The 19339-nt window shown below is 40.9% G+C and overlaps 1 protein-coding gene across 6 annotated transcripts in view; it reads left to right on the forward strand.

The window, feature by feature from the left end:
• Positions 1-19339, forward strand: part of OSBPL1A (oxysterol binding protein like 1A) — a 226835-nt gene that overhangs the window by 191253 nt on the left and 16243 nt on the right. For all 6 annotated transcript variants that reach the window (XM_080821884.1, XM_080821889.1, XM_080821885.1 and 3 more), the window contains 2 exons: positions 3293-3368; positions 18321-18455. In XM_080821884.1, coding sequence (XP_080678010.1) covers positions 3293-3368; positions 18321-18455 — 211 coding nt within the window. The remainder of the gene's footprint in view (positions 1-3292; positions 3369-18320; positions 18456-19339) is intronic.

Genomic DNA, 19339 nt, shown 5'->3' on the forward strand with positions numbered 1-19339 from the left:
ATTTTGGCCCCACTAATATTTAAAGCTGATAATTCTTTGTGTGGGCATCCATCTTGTTCCCTAGAGGATGTTTAGTGATATCCCTGGCCTAGCTCTTCCAAATCAGCTTCCCACCCAGTGCAGGAGTGCCCTTTTGGGCCATGACAGAAAGGGATCATTCAGCCTCTGTTTGAAACCTTTACCTAATAAGAATCTCTTCTTTATCATTTTTGTATTTTGTATTATAACTGTGAGACAGACTTTTATATCAGCATCCTCTAACTTCCACCAGTGGTTCTAGTCCTCATCATTTGTGTAGTACAAATTAAACCAAGTTCTTTTTTTTTAAGATTTTATTTATTTATTTGACAAATTTTTTTTATTTGACAGAGATCACACATAGCAGGGGTGGGGGGCGTGGGGGGGCGTGGGGAGGGCGGGGAGATGCAGGCTCCCTGCTGAGCCGAAAGCCCAAAGCCGGAGGCGGGGCTTGATTCCAGGACCCTGGGAGATAACTACCCTAGCCGAAAGCAGAGGCCTTAACCCACTGAGCCACCCAGGTGCCCAAAACCAAGTTCTTTATGAAAAAGTTAATGCATGCTAACAGGCCTTATACATTCTAGAGTTCATTCAACAATTACTTAAACTCCTCCTTTGTGTTAGGCAACAGGGATAAGCAGTGGATGAAACATGAGTTCTCTAGGAGTTTGCATAACATTTTGGGGGATGCAGTTAATACTCAGGAGCCTACAGTGATATGTCACGTGTTGATCAGTGCTGTGAAGAATACCGAAGTGGTCAAAGGTGCATAGGGAAGGCTCTTGTTGGGAGGGTGGGGTGTGGGGCCGCTATTACTCTTGGCCCTTTCCTCTAAAATCCCAAGACCTCTGTCATGCCTACTGTTCCCCAAACCTCCAGTTTCTTTTGTTTCTTCTGGAATGCACATTGCCTTCATCCATTGCTTATAAGAAATGTTTTCCGGACACCTTTGCCTAGCCTCTGATAATTCTTCCCGAGTGGAGGTGTTAAGGTTCCTTTTAAAAGTGGCACATGGAGCTGAATCCTGGCTCTAGTCTGATCATTGCAGAGTTGTCCTTAGGAATGTTCTAGCTACTGTTCTTTTGGCAGTCTGAGATTGCACCTGCCTTTTTGGCAGCCTCATTGTGCTCTTGACTCAGATTACAGTCAACAACCCTGAGGTCTTTTACTGTGCTACAACTTCCATATTGTGTACTTGTCCTGAAGGCCAGTGTTTCGCTTGCTGCCTTTGATCAGCTTATTGCACAGGGTGTGATCTGAAGGAGTTCCCTTCTGTGTGTCTTACACGAGAAAAATACCTGGGCTTTGTGATGGCCTGTTCCCGCAATCCCTTTTACCTCTGCTTTCTGGTTGTGCTCTAGAATAGATAACATTGATAATCTGACCTCCAGGTGAATGAGTAACTACTGCAGTTTCCTAAGACATCATAATGAGTTATGTGGGTAAAAATGAATGCGGAATATTCCCAGGTGGGATTCTTGGCTGGCGGTCCTGTAATGATTTCAAAATTGAAAATTCAAAAAAAATAAAAAACAAACAAACAAAACCTTGGATGTCTATTATCTTCTGCTTCCAGAATGTTTCTTATTCTTCTTGCCTTTAATCCAAATAGTAATACATACCTGTACACTCAACGTAACCGTTGGTTGGGAGGAATTACGGGCCCTCATTCCATCTTCACAAAGATCTTAGCGTCTGTTCCATGTCTGGCTGACTTTTGCATAGCCAAAGGCTAGAAAATATGGTTGACCCCTGAACACTATACCTCCCAGGGAGTCAAAAACCCAGTGTAATTTTTGACCTCTCAAAAACTTAACTCCTAACAGCCTACTATTGCCAGGAAGCCTTACCAATAACATAAAACCATCAGTTAACACATATTTTGTGTGTCATACGTATTATGTATAATATCTTACAATACAGTGAGCTGAAACAAAATGTTATTTAGAAAATCATAAGGAAGAGAAAATACATTTGCAGTACTGTGCTGTATATAAAAACCCACGTATAAGTGGACTGGTGCAGTTCAAACCCTGTGTTATTCAGGGGCCAAATACACATCTGTAAAATCACATTGTACATGTGAATGGTACATAATGGCAGGGAATCTGTCCCTTGGTTCCCGTGTTCATGTCACAGGGATTCACAGTCCTGGATTGTGGAGAATGTGATTTAAATACCATCTGTGGCTACTTATCCAGCAGACTGGTTCGATGACAGATCTGCCAAATGAGCAGTGTGTGTTTCTAAAAAAGAAAAAGATTAGCAGAAGAATTTTACCCTGGAGGATTTTAAAATATTATTTATTTAAAAAGTATATTAACTTCTACAATTCAAATTAATTTAGTTTACAGAGTAATTGTTCTTTAGAAGGTAATTATTTTGCTTACTATTTTCTTTAGTATTTTTAGTTACAGAGGTATGTTTTAAATGGCAACTGCTAAGCCAGCATCCCTTGCCATAAGGTAAGATAACCAGAAAGAATGTACTATCCTAACAGCGTTTCAGAAAGTTGGTCTGGGCACCTCTCACTGCTCCCCTTGGTAGTGCCATCATTGTGATTTGTGAAAGTGGGGCGGTCTGGCCAGCCAGGTCCAACTTCAGGATGCCTGAGCCTCTGACAGGATCCTAACCAGGCCACAGACCCTTTGCCATGGACATCCACCATCCTTCTGGCTGCCTCCAAACCCGTGCAGGGGCTTTGAAAATGCTCCTTCTATAGATGCTAAATTTTGTTCAATGTCAGCGTCTTTGGGGAAGTACTAATGTATAATGCCAGGCCTAAATATGGCTTTGGCTTTGTAGTTCATTTGCTTTTTTCCACTTAATTTCTTAAAAACCTTAAACTAAGCCCTGTGATGGCATATTGTTTACATTGTTTAGCAGCTAGAGTAAAATAATATATGAAGTATCAAGATAGAGTAGGTGTGTCGTGAACCCAATGACAGTTATCTTCAGTGTGCCAGCGCACGGAAGGAACACGGACTTCTGAGGTGGTGCACACAGCTGGACACCCAGCGGGAGGAGCTGGGATCACCAGGATCAGAATAACACTGAAGACAGGGCCAGTGGATCTGCTGTGACACTTCACAAGGACCAACATAGCAGTGATCAGGGCTACAACCCCAGACGGACCCCATCTGTCCATAACCAAGCACATTTTTACAGCGTCTATACCCACGTGCCTGTGATGTTCATATTAATGGCAATAGCTTTTCCTTCCTAGTGCCAATGGCACTAAAATTAACTGCTTATTTTTCTTTTCTTCTTTCAGAACAAGCTTGCCTTCTCCTATGTTTTCCAGAAATGACTTCAGCATCTGGAGCATCCTGAGAAAATGTATTGGAATGGTAAATGAACTCTCAGTTTTATAGTATAACATTAAGTAGATATATGTTTCCCTGCATATCCTTTGGAAGGGAATCTTCATGTTGGCATAAATGTGATGTACAACAAAGTTTATGGAAACTTGTGAGAATCAGAAATTGGAAAAAGTCTTAGGTCTGCCTGACAGAATTTGAACCACTCTTTATGCCATTGCAGTAGGATTTTAATGTGACTTTTCACTCTAAAAAAATAAAGAAAATGCTCTTTTCCTGTTGTAATACGACATTTGTATTTCCCTATAAGATTACCCAGAAATTCTCTCAGAGAGCGCAGATTTGCCAACGTGTAGAACGTAGTAATTTCATTTATACTTCCTTGTATGAGCTCGTTGTTTTGTACTTCGAATTTTAAGTGTGTATTGGATACTTGGAGTGTGTCTCTCCTTAGCTGTGCGGGTCGATTTGATTTGGGGGGAGGGCGGCAGATGGCAAAATTTACTATTCTGTAAATCCTTAGATTCTCTTTAAAACAGTGGTTCACAGCACCATCCTGACATCAGTTAGGCTAGAATTCTGAGTAAAGTTATCTTACTTCTTCCAGCACGACCTTTGACCAACTAGAATGATAAAAATTTTAAAACACGCGAGTCCTATGCTGCTAGAGAATCTGCCTGGGCATTCCTTTTTGTAATTTTGCAAATTTAATGTGCATCCTGGGAGTCCTCCAAGAACTTTCCCTGCACCAAGAAGTATATTCACTTTGTTTTCATTCTGGTGCTTGAAATCCTTGCAGCTTCTGATGTGCCCACTTGGGCATTTTTCTAACGTCCCTGTTCTCTGCATGGGGTCCTTTCATCTGAGACTTTCCAAATGTGACTTCCAAGGAAGTCACATTTCTGCTATGTAGAGAGTAATTCAGCTAAGCTCTACAGCCGGATAATGGGATTTATCCCAGTCTTGCTGCTTCCTGTCTGAGACCCGGGGGAAGCCACCTTATCACCCCTGATCTGGTTTCCTCTTGTGTAAAGTCAGGAGACTAATTTGTACCTACCAGGTGTATTGAGAGATAAATAACATAACTTATGTAAATTATCTAGGAAGTCCCTGGTTTAGCATAATGCTCAATATTATTAGCAGCAGTTAATCCCATTTGAGAATCAGAGCACCTTCCTCTAATCCTATTTTGATTATATTAAGATTCATCAGGACAAACCGAATGTATATATTCTCAAGTAAGATGTTACACATACTACTGTCTTTGGATCTGAAATTTTCCAGACAAAAAATTAATATTTGTATTCTATAGAGTCATTATTTCTCAAACCCTTAGTAAACATATTTACCATTATGATTTAGTATACAAATAGGCATATATGTGTGTGTTTAAAACCAGGTTCACAAAAGGAATGTTCATCATTAAAATAGTCATCATATTTCCCATTACATTAAATTAATGCTGATTCCAGCTCACTGTATTGATTACACAGTCTCTAATGGATGAAACCCTCCCTGTAGAATAGGTGCCACATCTGTCAAAGACTATTTGGTCAACAGAATTTGTATGCAAACTTCAGATGTGGTTGAGTCTTTTTGGGCATCGTGGAAAATACAGTTTTCTATATTTGTCGTACTTCAGTCTGTCTGCCACCATCTCCTGTCTCTCAAGTGTCAGATTTAGTGGTTGAGGTCATGAATTTGTTCAGGCTAGTGACCAGCATTTGTCTAGTTTGTACCTAAAGCAAGCATTCTGTCCAGCTAGAAAATAAACATTCTTTTAAAAGATAGGACATAATGTTTTGTTGGATCCTACCTGTCACACTTTGAAAGATACTCTATTTCTCTGGAAGAATGGTTTTACTTTTATTTTTTAGGTGTAGAACTACTTGTAAATGAACAGTCTCTGTTGAGTTTATAAGATAACCGTTCTTAGAGAAACATTTATTAATGTGGATTGAAAGGAAATTAGCATTTGGAAGTGCTGTTCTTTGGGCACTGTCATAGGATCCCCCTCTCACAGGCAATAGAAACAATCAAAAGGTGTTAAGTGTTGGCCAACAATAAATTTAAAGTACTGTGTATCTTGAAAGAGAAATGCAAATATCATTGCTAGACTAAATTTTTTAAAGGTTTTATTTATTTATTTGACAGACAGAGATCACAAGTAGGCAGAGAGGCAGGCAGAGAAAGAGGAGGAAGCAGACTCCCCACTGAGCAGAGAGCCCAGTGTGGGGCTCCATCCCAGGACCCCGGGATCATGACCTGAGTCAAAGGCAGAGGCTTTAACCCACTGAGCCACCCAGGCAGTCCTAGACTAAATTTTTATTTATTTTATTTATTTATTTTTTAAAGATTTTATTTATTTATTTGACAGACAAAGATCACAAGTAGGCAGAGAGGCAGGCAAGGAGGGGGTGCGGTGGCTGGAAGCAGGGTCCCTGCTGAGCAGAGAACCCAATGCAGGGCTCAATCCCAGGACCCTGAGATCATGACCTGAGCCGAAGGCAGAGGCTTTAACTCACTTAGCCACCCAGGTGCCCCTTGACTAAATTTTTAAAAGTAATTTTTCATATTGACTCCTCCAACATCAGCCTCCTTCTATCTTCCATAAGAAAATAGTCCAAAACTTAAAAAAAAATGTAATGTCTGTACCCTTTATTACACTGAAGTAAAAATGAAGACATTTTTTTTAAAATCTTGCATTGCATTTCTGTGATTCTGTTACACTTAATCCATTCACTTGAGTTCCTTACTCTATGGGTAAATCTCAGTTACAAAAACCATGCACATTTCTTTCAGCCAGCTCTTCCCCAAAGCTTCACGGTCCCAGTTTCTCAGTTTTATAACAATAAGTCTTAAAAGTAGCGGAGGATATCTGGTGTCAAACCAGAGCGTTTCATGATGTCTCTGTAAGTTGAGGAGCATACCAGATGAGAGTAGAGAGTGTGAGACTCCGCAGTTCTATGCTGAACTGGGGTCCAGTCCCAACTTTTAAAAAAAGAATGCCCCTTATGGTGTTATAGTGTCGTTATTCACAGGACATGGTTTCAGGGCACCTGGCTGGCTCACTTGGTGGAGCGTGCAACTTTTGATCTTGGGTTGTGAGTTCAGGCCCCATTCTGGGTGAAGCGATTATGTAAAAATTGAAAACTTTAAAACAAAAAACAAAAATACCTGGCTTTTATGAACTTGTGAGAGATGCTTATCTGTTAGGTATTGTCTGGGTATAATTTGTCTTCATCAGGAAGAAGGTCAGAGTATCTTCTCCAGACCTTTGCCCTCCTGGACCGCCATGCCCTATACCCCCTTCCCCAGCCCAGCTCGCTTTGACCCCGTCCTCCACTTCCAGAGACGCCCACAGTCTGCTTTGCTTCTTTCTGAAAAGAACATAGAGACTTAGATTTCCAAACTAATTGACATCCTTCCTTATTCTTCCAGTCTGTTTTGGACAGGATTATGTTACCAACTGCTGGATTATACTACATGAAATGAATACTTTATATAACTGATACTGGGTTCCCAGCTCAGAATCAGTTCTGATAGTGGTTAGTTTGAAGCCTTACTTCCTTATTCCCATTGTCCTTTTGTTGGAGGGCTCTAATCTCATAATCCTGTTGTCTTGTGCTTCCCTTGTTTTCTTCCTCCTCTTCTCTCCCCTCCCTTTAGGGTTCCTCAGTGGGACTCACCCAGAGGTTAGGTCATGGTGTTCACACTTAGTGACTTTTGGAACCAGGCCTGGCACCAGGGTGAGGCAAGTGGGGTATATAGGTGCAAAAGTGGAGTAGGGATCTGTGCTCATGGCTTTGCGGGTGCCAACCCTGTGTTTGTTAAATGTCCTGGAGTCCTAGAATTTTAATATTTGGATTATTATCAGAGATGAAAAAGTCCTGATGTATTTATAAAAACTGACCTTTAAAAATGTTACATCACTCTTTTAAATATTGTCCAGTGGAATCAAATACCGTAGAGGCTTGAATGCAAGAGCAAGCTATTCCTTAAGAGTTGAAAAGTTTATATTATAGTTCCATTTGCTCCTTTAATTCATATTTCCATTCCATATTTCTTATGGAATATTATCCTTAGCTTTTTTATCTTTGAAGGTCTCTTATTGATTACTCTATCATACTTTGCTATCAAAAAATTACATACAAAAATAAAAATTTGATAGCATATATCCCATATCAATAATGAAAGTTTCTCTGCATCAAGTTATTCTTCCAAGTATTAATATATGAGTGATCAAAATAACAAGCATTGCCAAATTTATGAAAATATTAATATAGAAGGTAAAATGTTACTCATAAAATGAAATTTTTTCAGTTGGGTTTAGATATCAGAGAATGTCCCCTATTGTTAGATTGTGACAGGATTTTCAGTAATGATTATTATTTTTTAATGGATTTAAGGATTAAGAAACCTTGCTCATATTAATAGACAGATGGAAGTAGGAGTTTGGTGGTTTTTTTTTTTTTTTTTTAGCATCTAGCAATATCCTTCAGTTCTTTGACCCTTTCCCAACTGTGTACCAAAATTCAGATAGCAATGTATTTATTATCAAAAATATTTTTTTATGATCCGTAAGTTGACAACTCAATTAGGACGTCTTCAGTGTCACTACAAACAAAAATTTGGAAAACTTTAACTTGTGAAACATCTTGTTAGCCTCCACTGACATCCTAGGTGTCTTGGTCTTTGGGAAATGTAGCCAGAGCAGCTTTCCCAGGGCACGTAATTCTGCTTCACATAGCTCTTTCCTCTCACTCACATATATTTTGTAACCGTGTGAAGGGGCTGAGAAAATGGAAATATTTTTCACTGAAACACCTGTGTCAATATAATAACTTTCATCTTAGCATGAGCTATAAAATGTTTCCCTCAAAGCCACAGATTCAGCTCGTTTGCTTGATGGGAGGGTGTGTCACACGGCCGCAGAGCCAGACCACGCTCAGACACAGCCCAGGTCAACTGTCAGGAGTGTGATGTTATTTTGGGGGTCAGATAAATATGTTAGTATATGTCACTGTGACAGCTGTCCTACTCTTGAATTCTAAATCAAAGATCAATACAGACCCAGATACAATCTGGAGCGTTGCCGCAACTGGTGCCTTGTTAACACTGCCTTGAGAGACAGGGATCAGAAACAGCAAAGTAGTTAAACAAAACCTAGCATCTTTACCATCTCATTTTGCAATGATCTGTAGTCAGAATACCCCAATATGGGAGAAATGGCTAGAAGGCCCCATTTCTGATGTCAGGTCTTTGCCTTAACTGAAACAGAAAAAAGTCATGGAGCCCGAATTCAGACTAATGTGACCTCAGTTAAAAGTGGCTTCCCTGACCCCAGTACTGTACTTCTAACCCTCCCTTCATTTGGCGCCCTGCAGAGTTTTACATTTCAGGGCAAGAATCCTATACTACGATTCAGGGTGATGGGAGGTGTCCTCCCCGACCCATCATCGCAGAAGGGTAGCTGGAAAAGGGGAAGTGGGAAAAGAGAAACAGCATGACATCCAGTGCAGGCGTCTGCTTGAGCCTGCCACTGGTCAGGTAAGAGTGCCTGTGGAGGCTGAGCACCTGGAATTGGGCTTCCTTTAAGCATGTGGCCCATGTGGCTAAGGGACAGTCTCTGTGACTTCACCTCTAGGGAATACAGCATGAAGACGGAGATCCGGTTCCGGCTTCAGCCAGTGCATCTGTCGTCCTTTCACGTTCCTGCATAGTGGCTGTCCATCCAAGTCTGCAAAGATTCAGCTACTAGACAGGAAGAATGGGAAAGAAATATCTTTCTGTCATTCTCCTCATAGCTTTTCTGGTCTTTTTCTTTGTTTTTACCGTTGATTTGCACCAAGGTTCAGAGTGTGGTTCAGTTCATATACAAAGACACACCTGTTTCCTGCCCCATAGTTCCTTCATTTCCGGCTGTGTTATCTTCCACTCGTTCCCCTGTTGTGTTCCCCTTGGCCTGGTCTGTGAGAGTTGAGGAACAGTGCTATAAGCAGCAGTGGAAGGTATGAGGGCAGCAGGCTTTTTCCAGACCATTCATCCAGATAGTTCCAAGGGAACTCCCTTGTGAGTTCTTCGTGTGACTGCTTTGGGCTAATCGGTGGTATTCAGACAGCAAGAACCTCTCGTACAAGATAACCTAGTAGATGGTAAACATCTTATGGAGGGAGGGGACCAAGCAGCAGCAGATGTGAAAGAGACCTTTGACCCTCCAAAGCCCTTAGATGTAAGAGGGATGAATTTTTACACCCTTGGTAGCTATGGGAGGTCTGTGTGTGTGTGGGGGGGTGGGGTGTTGTGAAGGAAAGATCCAATGCCAGCTTCATCTTGCAGAAGGCACATCCAAGGAACAGAGCCAGGACTGCAGCTAGCACTTGACCGTCACTGAAGAGTCTAGAAACCCACTTAGTGCTTGGGTCACACTCTGGGTGAGGACTCTGCCTGCAAGCTGGCCACTTGGGCAAATGAGCAGACAGATTTAGCCTAAGACCTAAATTAAGTTTCTCTGGGTAACCCAGGCCTTAAATATTTGCACATTTGGTTGTTACAGTGTTAGACTTTACGTACATAAAATGTTTTCCATTTTAGTTGGAATCAAACTTGGCCTTACCTTCAGGTTGTTTAAGTAGTGCTTAAGTGATGAAGCCTCCTTCTCTCTCCCTCTTTTTTTTTTAAATTCTCAGTTTGTCAGCTGATGAGAAATTGCAATTAAGAGTTTCTTCAGTTTCATCATTGGTTGCTATTAATTTGCATGGATAAATTTAAACTTTGTTTTTAGCTGGGTCACAAGGTGGAACTGCCTAGCATAAATATTTAATTTTTCCAGCTGACTGATGCTCCCAGTGATAAAAGTAGTCCAGCTAATATTTCTTCGTGAAACTTGACCCTCATACTGTGTGTTGTTTCTTTTCCTATTGTTGGAATCTACACAGTACTAATTAGTTGTATACAGTATTGAGAGAGTCCAATACCAGACTATTATATGGAAAGTAAAAATTTCCAAGACAGAACAAAATATAGTTTGCGTCACTTGAGTTTTTTGTTACATATCTATGGAACTGTAGATTTTAACAATTAAAATTATTGTAAGGTTACTTTAAAATAATTTGACTAATAGAACCAATAAAGTTATAAGTCCATTGCTATGTTTTAAAATAGCTTTTTATACTCTTCTGAGGGGGGTGAGGGTGTTATCTTGGACTGGATTTATGTGCATATGTTCTCCGGGGTCTTTTTCTTTCCTTCGTACTCCTCTGTTAGTTGGGCCCAGATGTTGGCCCTTTTTGGTTCCTTAAATGCATACATTCTGAGTTATTAAACGAAGTAGGAAGAAGGTGCTTAAGCCATTCTGGATTGCAACACTGGATTTAAAGAAGCTTATTTAAGAATTTTAGGAGCTTTTCAAATGATTAAAAATAATCCACCCATTGAATTGATGATAAACCATGTCCCTTGTGCCTTGGTCTCCGGTCTGTAGTGTGCCCTCTCTCACTGGCTCGCTAACTCCTGTGAAGCCCGGCCAGCTGTGTTGAGCAGCCAGTGGCCAGCAGGCCCCTGCCCGTCCCATCCTTGCCTGGGTATTTTCCCTGGGAGGATATATGTGAAGAGATGCAGCGCACTTAGTGTTGCTTTCGAGATGAAAGATTAAGCCCCTAGGCCAGGATTCTCATCCGATCTTCTGTAACTCGGCAACTTGGCACGGGCAAACATGCTGTCGCCTCGAACACATCTGCCCCAGGGAGTATTTTGTCCTTCTAGCGCTGTTTGGGGTTTAAAAAAATGCAGAATCCAGCTTAGCGATAAAGTTCTTCCTTCCTGTAATGAAGTCTCACCCTGCTGTTGTACATGATAGAGTGAAACGTAGAGAACACGAACAGCTCGGTGTGGGTCACACACTCGTCGAAGGAGAGGGCTCGAGTCGTCCCCCTGGTGAACCCTGTCTTCTTGGTGACTGGGTGGAGCAGCCAGCCAGCCGAGCCTTCCCACAGGACTGCAGCCATCCATCCTGGCTGGGGCTCCGGGAGGTGTCCTCTCCTTCACTCCCTCCCGCCTCGAAAACCAGAACTCAGAAGACAGGATGCACCTGGGTGGCTCAGTCGGTTAAGCCTCTGACTCTTGATTTTGGCTCAGGTCGTGATCTCAGGGTCTTGAGATTGAGCCCTGTGTGGGACTCTGCTCTGGTCATGAGTCAGCTTAAGAGTCTCTCCCTTTCCTTCTGTCCTTCCCCCTGCTCACTTCCACTATTTCTAAAATAAATAAAATCTTAAAAAAAAAAAAACTTGGAAGCCATACTGCCTTCTGAGTAGCTTTTCTACAGCTCAGTGTCCCAAGTGACAGGGCAAAGTATCCTACTTTTTGAAGCCCCCTTGCCTCTGTGCATCTTGGGGGACCTGGCGTCCTCACATGTGTTCTCAATGATAATAGCTAACGTTTATTGCTCACTTACTGTATGCCTGCTGCTCTTCTAAGTGTCATATATGAATTAACCTTTATAAGCCCTGTGAGGCACACAATGAGATGCCCATTTGGGGAGAGGTGAGGGACTTACTCTGGGTGACACAAGCATGAGGTAGCAAGGGGCCTTTGATCTCAGAGCCCATTCATAAAATGTACCCTCTTAACCATTTCTGAGCATGCCATTCAGTGGAGTTCGTGCCTTCACTATGTTGTGCAGCCGTCCCCACCTACCAGCCAGCCTTTCCAGAAGGGACACTTCATACCCAGTGTCACCTGTAGCTCCCCAGCCCCCGGCAGCCACCATGCTGCTTTCTGTTCAGGACTCACTCCTCAAACCACTTTAGTGTCGCCACTTAGGACTGGACTAACCTGAGCAGATTTTGTTGCTCTTTTTCCCTTCTGCCACTTAGGTCTCGTTTCTCTCTTGTGCATCTTATGACTAGCGGGTCAGCATGTGTGTTGTAAGGCGATCCCAGTTGCGGCGGCGCAAACTTATTCGCTTCCTTTTGCCAGGCTGAAAGTATTAGACTTTGAAATAAATCTCCTGCTTGACTGGTGGTTAAAAGAGCAATGCGTGTCCATTGTAGGAAACTTAGAGAACACAGAAAAGCGTAAAGAAGTAATTCAGATCCCCTGTACTGCCCACTCCTCCAGGTAACAGCTGTTAACTAGTTGGTGCCGTGACCCTCTGGCATTTGTTTCTAGGTCTATAAAACCTACTGGTGAACATGTTGCTTTGTAACCTCCCTTTTCTCATCTTTTGCCATGTGAACTGTTGTGCATCATTAAAAAGAGGGTTTGACTTCAAGGAGCTTGTATCCCAGTGAAGGAGTCAGGAAAGTCTAGCGCATTGTGATAAATGCCTGAATAGGCATGAGGTCAGTGGGCACGGGGTCTGCAGAGCAGCGTGTGGGGTAGGGGCTCTGGCAGGGTGGTGGTGTCTAAGGCACTCTCCTCCCCCCAGGAACTGTATTACTGCAGAGTTAGCAAGACGAGCGGACACAGCAGCAGGAAGTCTCCCATGTGATCAAGGGCTAAATGGTGAGATCTAAGGTCTGGTCCTCCGGGAGCTGGAGGAAACGAGAAATCAATGAGCCCTAGAATGGTTGAAGGGGAGAGACTTGGGCTGGGCCTCTAAATAGGGGTAGGATGTACAAGAGTTGAGGGATGAGAGCAGGGCATTCCAGGTCAGGGTTGGCCCTGCCAGGTCTTTGAACCCAGTGCCTAAAACAGTGTCTGGCACCTAGTAGATGCTAAATAAGATTCAAAGATCTGCTGAAAAAAATTAATTTCTAATGCATATTCTGTACTGTAAGTTTGCTGGAGAAGAGATTTTCTTTGAGGGGTAGCTGACAAAATTGCAAGATATTGAAAGTATACGTCAAGGTGATTGGATATGGTATACATTGTGAAAGGATCCCCTTGAGTTAATTAACACGTGAGTCACCTCAGTACTTTTTTTCCTGTGAGAACATTTAAATTCTCTACTCTTACCAAATTTTGTTTATGCAAAACAGGGTTAATCAACTATAGTTGCTATGTTATACATTAGACCTTCCGATCTGATTCATCTTATAACTCTAAGATTGTACTGTTTTACCAATCTTTCCTGATACTGCCTACCCACTGCCCCTGGCAACCACCTCCCTACTGTGTTTCTGGAGTTTGCCCTTTTTCATATTTTTATATTGTTTTTGTAGTTTTGTTTTCCACATATCAGTGATACTGTGGAGTTATTTGTCTTTCTGTCTGGCTTATTTCACTTAGCATAATGCCCTCCAGGTTCATCCATGTTATCACAAATGGCAAGATTGTCTTCTTTTGTAAGGCCAAATAATATTCCTGTGTGTGTGTGTGTGTGTGTGTGTGTGTGTGGTTTTCTTGACCACAGTAATCACATTTTCTCAATCCATTTATCTTTTGCTGGATACTTCGGTTGTTTCCATATTAGCTATTATAAATACTGCTCTAATGAGCATGGGGGTGCAGATGTCTTTTCAAGTTAGTGTTTTCATTTCTTTGGGTAAATAACCAGAAGTGGAATTGCTGGGTCATACGGCAGTTCTATTTTTAAGTTCTTGAACCTCCACTGTGCTTTCCGTAGTGTCTGTACCACTTTACATTCCCACCAGTAGTGCATAAGGGATCCCTTTTCTCTGCATCATTGCCAACCATTCATCTCTTTTGTAGACGTAAAACAGATGTCATGTGGTGTCTCACTGTAGTTTTGATTTGCATTTCCCTGATGAGTAGTCATATAGGGCACCTTTCGTGTATATATGGGCCATTTGAACATCATCTTTTTTCTATTGAGTTGGAAGATACACACACACATATATATATAAAAGAGGGTAGTATCCTATATATGTGTGTGTGTGTGTGTGTGTGTGTGTGTAGGATACTACCCTCTTATCAGGTACATGATTTATATATATTTTCTCCCATTCTGTAGGTTGCCATTTCATGTTGTTGATGATTTTCTTTGCTGTGCAGAAGCTTTTCCATTTGATATAGTCCCAGTTTTTTGTTTTTGCTTTTGGTGTCAGATTAAAAAAAAAAAAAGTCATGAGACCTATGACAAGGAGTTTACCCCTTATATTTTCATCTAGTTTTATGGTGTCAGTTCTTATGTTAAAGTCTTTAATCCATTTTGAGCTGACTCTTGTGAAGGGTGTAAGATAGTCATCTAGTGTCATTCTTTTGCCTGTGGCTGTCCAGTTTTCCTAGCATCATGTATTGAGGAAATTATTCTCTGTTGTATATTCTTGGCTCCTTTGTCAAAAATCAATCCATATGTGTGTGGATTTATTTCTGGGCTCTTTGTTGTATTCTGTTTACCTAGGAAGCAAAATGTTAGCTGTGGGCTTGCCGTAAACGGCCTTTATTATGTTGAGGTATATTCCCTCTCTACCCACTTTGTTGAGAGTTTTTATCATGAAAGGATATGGAATTTTGTAACATGCATTGTTTGCATCTATTGAGATGATCATATGATTTTAATCGTTGATTTTGTTAACATGGTGTATCACATTTTTGGTGTTGAACCATCCTGCATCCCAGGAATAAATTCTACATGATCATGCTATATGATCCTTTTAATGTACTTTTGCATTTGGTTTGCTAATATTTTGTTGAGGTCTTTTGCATCTGTGCTCATAAGAGATACTGCTCTACGATTTTCTTTTCATTGTGGTGTCCTTGTCTGGTTTTGGTATTGGGATAATGCTGCCTTCATAAAATGTGTTTGGAAGTGTTTCCTCAGTTTTTTTTAAAGAGTTTGAGAAGTACAGTCTGGCCGGATTTACCAGTGAAGTCATGGGGTCCTGGATTTTTGTTTGTTGGCAGGATTTTGGTTACTCTTCAATGTCCTTATGGATAATTTGTTCAGATTTTCTCTTAATTTGTGATTCAGTCTTCATAGATTATATATTTGTAGGAATTTATCAATTTCTTTTAGGTTTTCTCATTTGTGTTGGCATGTAATTACTCATAGTAGTTTCTTATGAGCCTCTTTTTTTCCCGTGTGTGTGGGGTTTTTTTTTTCACAGATTGATTGATTTTAGAAAGAGCACAAGTAGGGGGGAGGAGCAGAGGAAGAGGGAGAGAGAGAATCTCAAGCAGACTCCAGACTAAGTGTGGAGCCCAGAGCAGGGCCCAGTCTCATGACCCTGAAATCATAACCTGAGCCGAAATCAAGAGTTAAATGCTTAACTGACTGAGCCACCCGGGCATCCTTCCGTGTATTTTTTTTTTAATTGAACTGTAGTTGATACACAGTGTTGCATTGGTTTTAGGTGTACAACATAATGATCCAACAAGTCTATATTATGCTATGCTCACCGCAAATGTACCTATGATCTCTCACAGTGCTATTACATTGATATATTGCCTTTGTGTTGTACCTTTTACCCTCATGACTTACCCATTCCATAACTGGAAGCCTCTGTCTCCCACTCTCCTTCACCCATTTTGCCTATATGATCCTCTGTATTTTTATGGTATCAGTTGTAATGTCTCTCCATTTATAATTTTTGAGTCTTTTCTCTTTTTTCTTGATGAGTCTAGTTAAAGATTTGTCTACTTATCTTTTCAAAAGGACCAGGTCTTAGTTTCATTGATCCTTTCTATTATCTTTCTAGTTTCTATTTCATTCGTTTCCCTTCTGATCTTTGTTATGTCCTTTCTTCCAGTAACTTTGGGCTTAGTTTTTCTTTTTCTAGTTCCTTGAAGTATAAGGTTAGGCTTTTTATATGAGATCTTTCTTATTTCTTAATGTAGGCATTTATTGCTATGAACTTCCCTCTCAGAATTGCTTCTGCTGCATCCCACAAGTTTTGGCATATTGTATTTCCATTTTCATTTGCCTCACTCAAGATATTTATTGATTTTTTTTCCCTTTTAATTCTTCTTTGACCCATTTGTTCTGTAGTGTGTTTTATATCTCATATTTATATATTTTTCCTTTTTTTTCTTGTTCTTTTTTTTTTTTTTTTAAGATTTTACTTATTTATTTGTCAGAGCACAAACAGGGGAAGCAGCAGGCAGAGAGAGAAGCAGGCTCCCTGCTGAGCAAGTAGCCTGATGCTGGATTCAATCCCACGCCCCCAGGATCATGACCTGAGCTGAAGGCAGATGCTTAACCAACTGAGCCACCCAGATGTCCCTCTTGTAGTTCATCTCTAATATTATACTCTTTTGATGAGAAAAATTGCTTGATGTCATCTGAATCTTCTTAAATTTACTGAGACTTATTTTGTGGCTAGTGTATAATCTGTCCTGGAGAATGTTCCATGAGCCTTTGAAAAGAATGTTTATTTTGCTACTATCCAGTGGAATGAATGTTCTCTATATGTCTCTGGGATCTGTCTGGTCTAACATAGTATTTAAGTCCATTGTTTCCCTCTTGATTGTCTATCTGGATGGTCTGTCCATTGTTAAATGTAGATATTGATGTTCCCTACTTTTATTGTATCGCTGTGTTAAGTACATAGCAGTGCATCCCACACTGTTGATCTGCTTTGTCTCTGGGGGAAGGAGCATTTTCATGTTTTTATTTCCTTCTTGTTAAATTTTATACCTAGAGTTACATGTTCCTCTATTAGTGTTTTGTTTTGTCTTATTTTATTAAAGAAAATAACCAGGGAAGGTATTTTTTCAGAGAAGGAAGAGAGCCTGAGCCATCGCAATAAGATAAACTTTGGTAGTCCCAGTTTTCTGACCTGGGTACAACAGTGAAGTTCTGGAGTTAATAAGATCTCAAAGTACACATATTGCAGCCTTCTTTTCTTGATCTCTTTCTAGATTCTTATTCTCCCTGGTCTCCCCAGAAATAGAAACCTACTATTTAATCAGATTGAGATGCTACATATCTGTCTATTCTGCAGTATTTTATGGTAATGAATGAGCTTCTGCACTCCAGTTATATTTTTGAAGGTTACATTATTTTTAATGGTGCAGGTCAGTAAGAATGTGGATGTTGAGGGGTTAAAAAGTCAGAAGTAAGACAGGTGGCATTCAAGCCTTGGGAATGGTCACATGACCCATATAGGTTTAGTCACCAGACTTTGAAAGACCTGATTTCCAAACAAAAGGTAAATAATGGTAGATGGAAGGTTGGGACGATCAGCAGATTATTCTAAAGAATACCAAGATAAATTTGTTACCTAGCGGTTTTTTTTTTTAAGATTTTATTTATCTATTTTTCAGAGCGCGCGCACAAGCAGGCAGAGCGGCAGGCAGAGGCAGAGAAGCAGGCTCCCCTGTGAGCAAGTAGCCCGATGTGGGACTCAATCCCAGGACCCCAGGGTCATGACCTGAGCCAAAGACAGCGGCTTAACCCACTGAGCCACTCAGGCATCCCCCTAGAATTTTTTAAAGACCTAATGCTGCAGTTGTTTCTGGCAGGATGGGGTAAACAGAGTTGAACATTCAAGTCAGAGACACGCCCCCACCCCAGTCATTACATTATGTTTGGAAGTCTGTTGTGATTGTGTCATTTTAGCAGATAGAATTTAAAACCTGTTCTATAAAATGCATTTTAGCCTTCTAGAACCTAGTCCACAAAGTGTAGTAGATCTGAGTGCTCAGGAAACCTCAGTGTTGTTCAAAAACAGTCTGAAATTTCTATTGGAAAATTAGCACAAAAATGGCATATCACCGATCATTAGCTCACTGTGAAGATCTTTGTTTTTTGTGTCCACATTACCTTTCTATCCCATTTCCTAATTCTGTCTAAGGCAGATTTATTACTACTCATCATCTAATGCTCACCAGATTGTGGGCTCCTCGAAGTCAAGGAGATGTTTGGGTAGTCTTTGTGTTTCCTTCCATGCCTGGAACGATATACTCCATATTGTTAGGTGCTCTGGAAAGATTTGTGAAATTGAATGGATAGTAATTAAATTCCATGGGCTATTGTTTTCTATTACTTCCTTCCCAGGAACATGTTAGGTAAGTATGGCAGCAGGTAAGCTTGCCAAGTCTATGGGACATCACTGTTTCCATTTTCTTGTGAAATAGGAACTGTCCAAGATCACCATGCCGGTTATATTTAATGAGCCTCTGAGCTTCCTACAGCGACTCACCGAATACATGGAGCATACATACCTCATCCACAAGGCCAGTTCATTCTCTGATTCTGTGGAAAGGATGCAGGTACGTGTCAAACACACACTGAAAGGGCATGAGATAAGAGACTTCTGTGCCACCTCCACCCCCAAAAACACAAACAGAATTTGTGTTCAGTCCAGTGGGAGTTTGGGAAATGTGTTTCCCACAGAGTGTTTGGAGTGTCCTCTGCACTCCCTCCCCTGCCATCCTCCAGCCAGAGTGCCACCACGGTGGAAAGACCAGTGACAATTGCAGGAGAAGCAGAAGGTGGTCTGTAACCAAATCTGGATGTTAGTGAGCTGAGTCTCCATTTTAGAAAATAGTATGGTGTTGGGGGAAATAGCTTAATTTTTCTTTTTTCAGATTTTCTTAGACTGTTTTCCAAAAAGGAACACACACACACACACACACACACACACACACACACACACACACATGCTTATGTATGTAAGAAATATACACACCGTCACAGGTTAAAACAAAAGACAACAGGGAATTGCACTTCTTAATTTTGTTTTTGGTACAAGATGCTTCCGTGGTGTGTGTGGATGGGTCAGGTACATGCGGAGCAGAATAGACACACTGTTCTCCTTCGGGCAAAGCCATGGCATTCTAAAGGGAATCTTTCTGTTCTTTTGTTTCTATCAGTCCGCTCTTCCCAACCTATGAGACTTGATACCAGTGTTCAGTTATGTCTCATTTTCCCTATCCTAAAAATGTACTTTTTAGAAATTTTAAGAGAATTAAAAGTGATTTGGGGTTTGAGGGTTTTTTAAAAGTTCTTGAGAGAATTTGTAGCACTCTTAGGGTGTTATAAAAACCATATGGCTCGGAATGACTAGAGCAAGAGACTCGGTAATTTTCATTTTGAATGCCCACACTGGCATATTAAGTTGCTAGAGCTGTATTAAAAGTCCAAACAACTAAGC

This window comes from Martes martes (assembly GCF_963455335.1).
Source record: "Martes martes genome assembly, chromosome: 13".
NCBI classification, from domain to species: Eukaryota; Metazoa; Chordata; class Mammalia; order Carnivora; family Mustelidae; genus Martes; species Martes martes.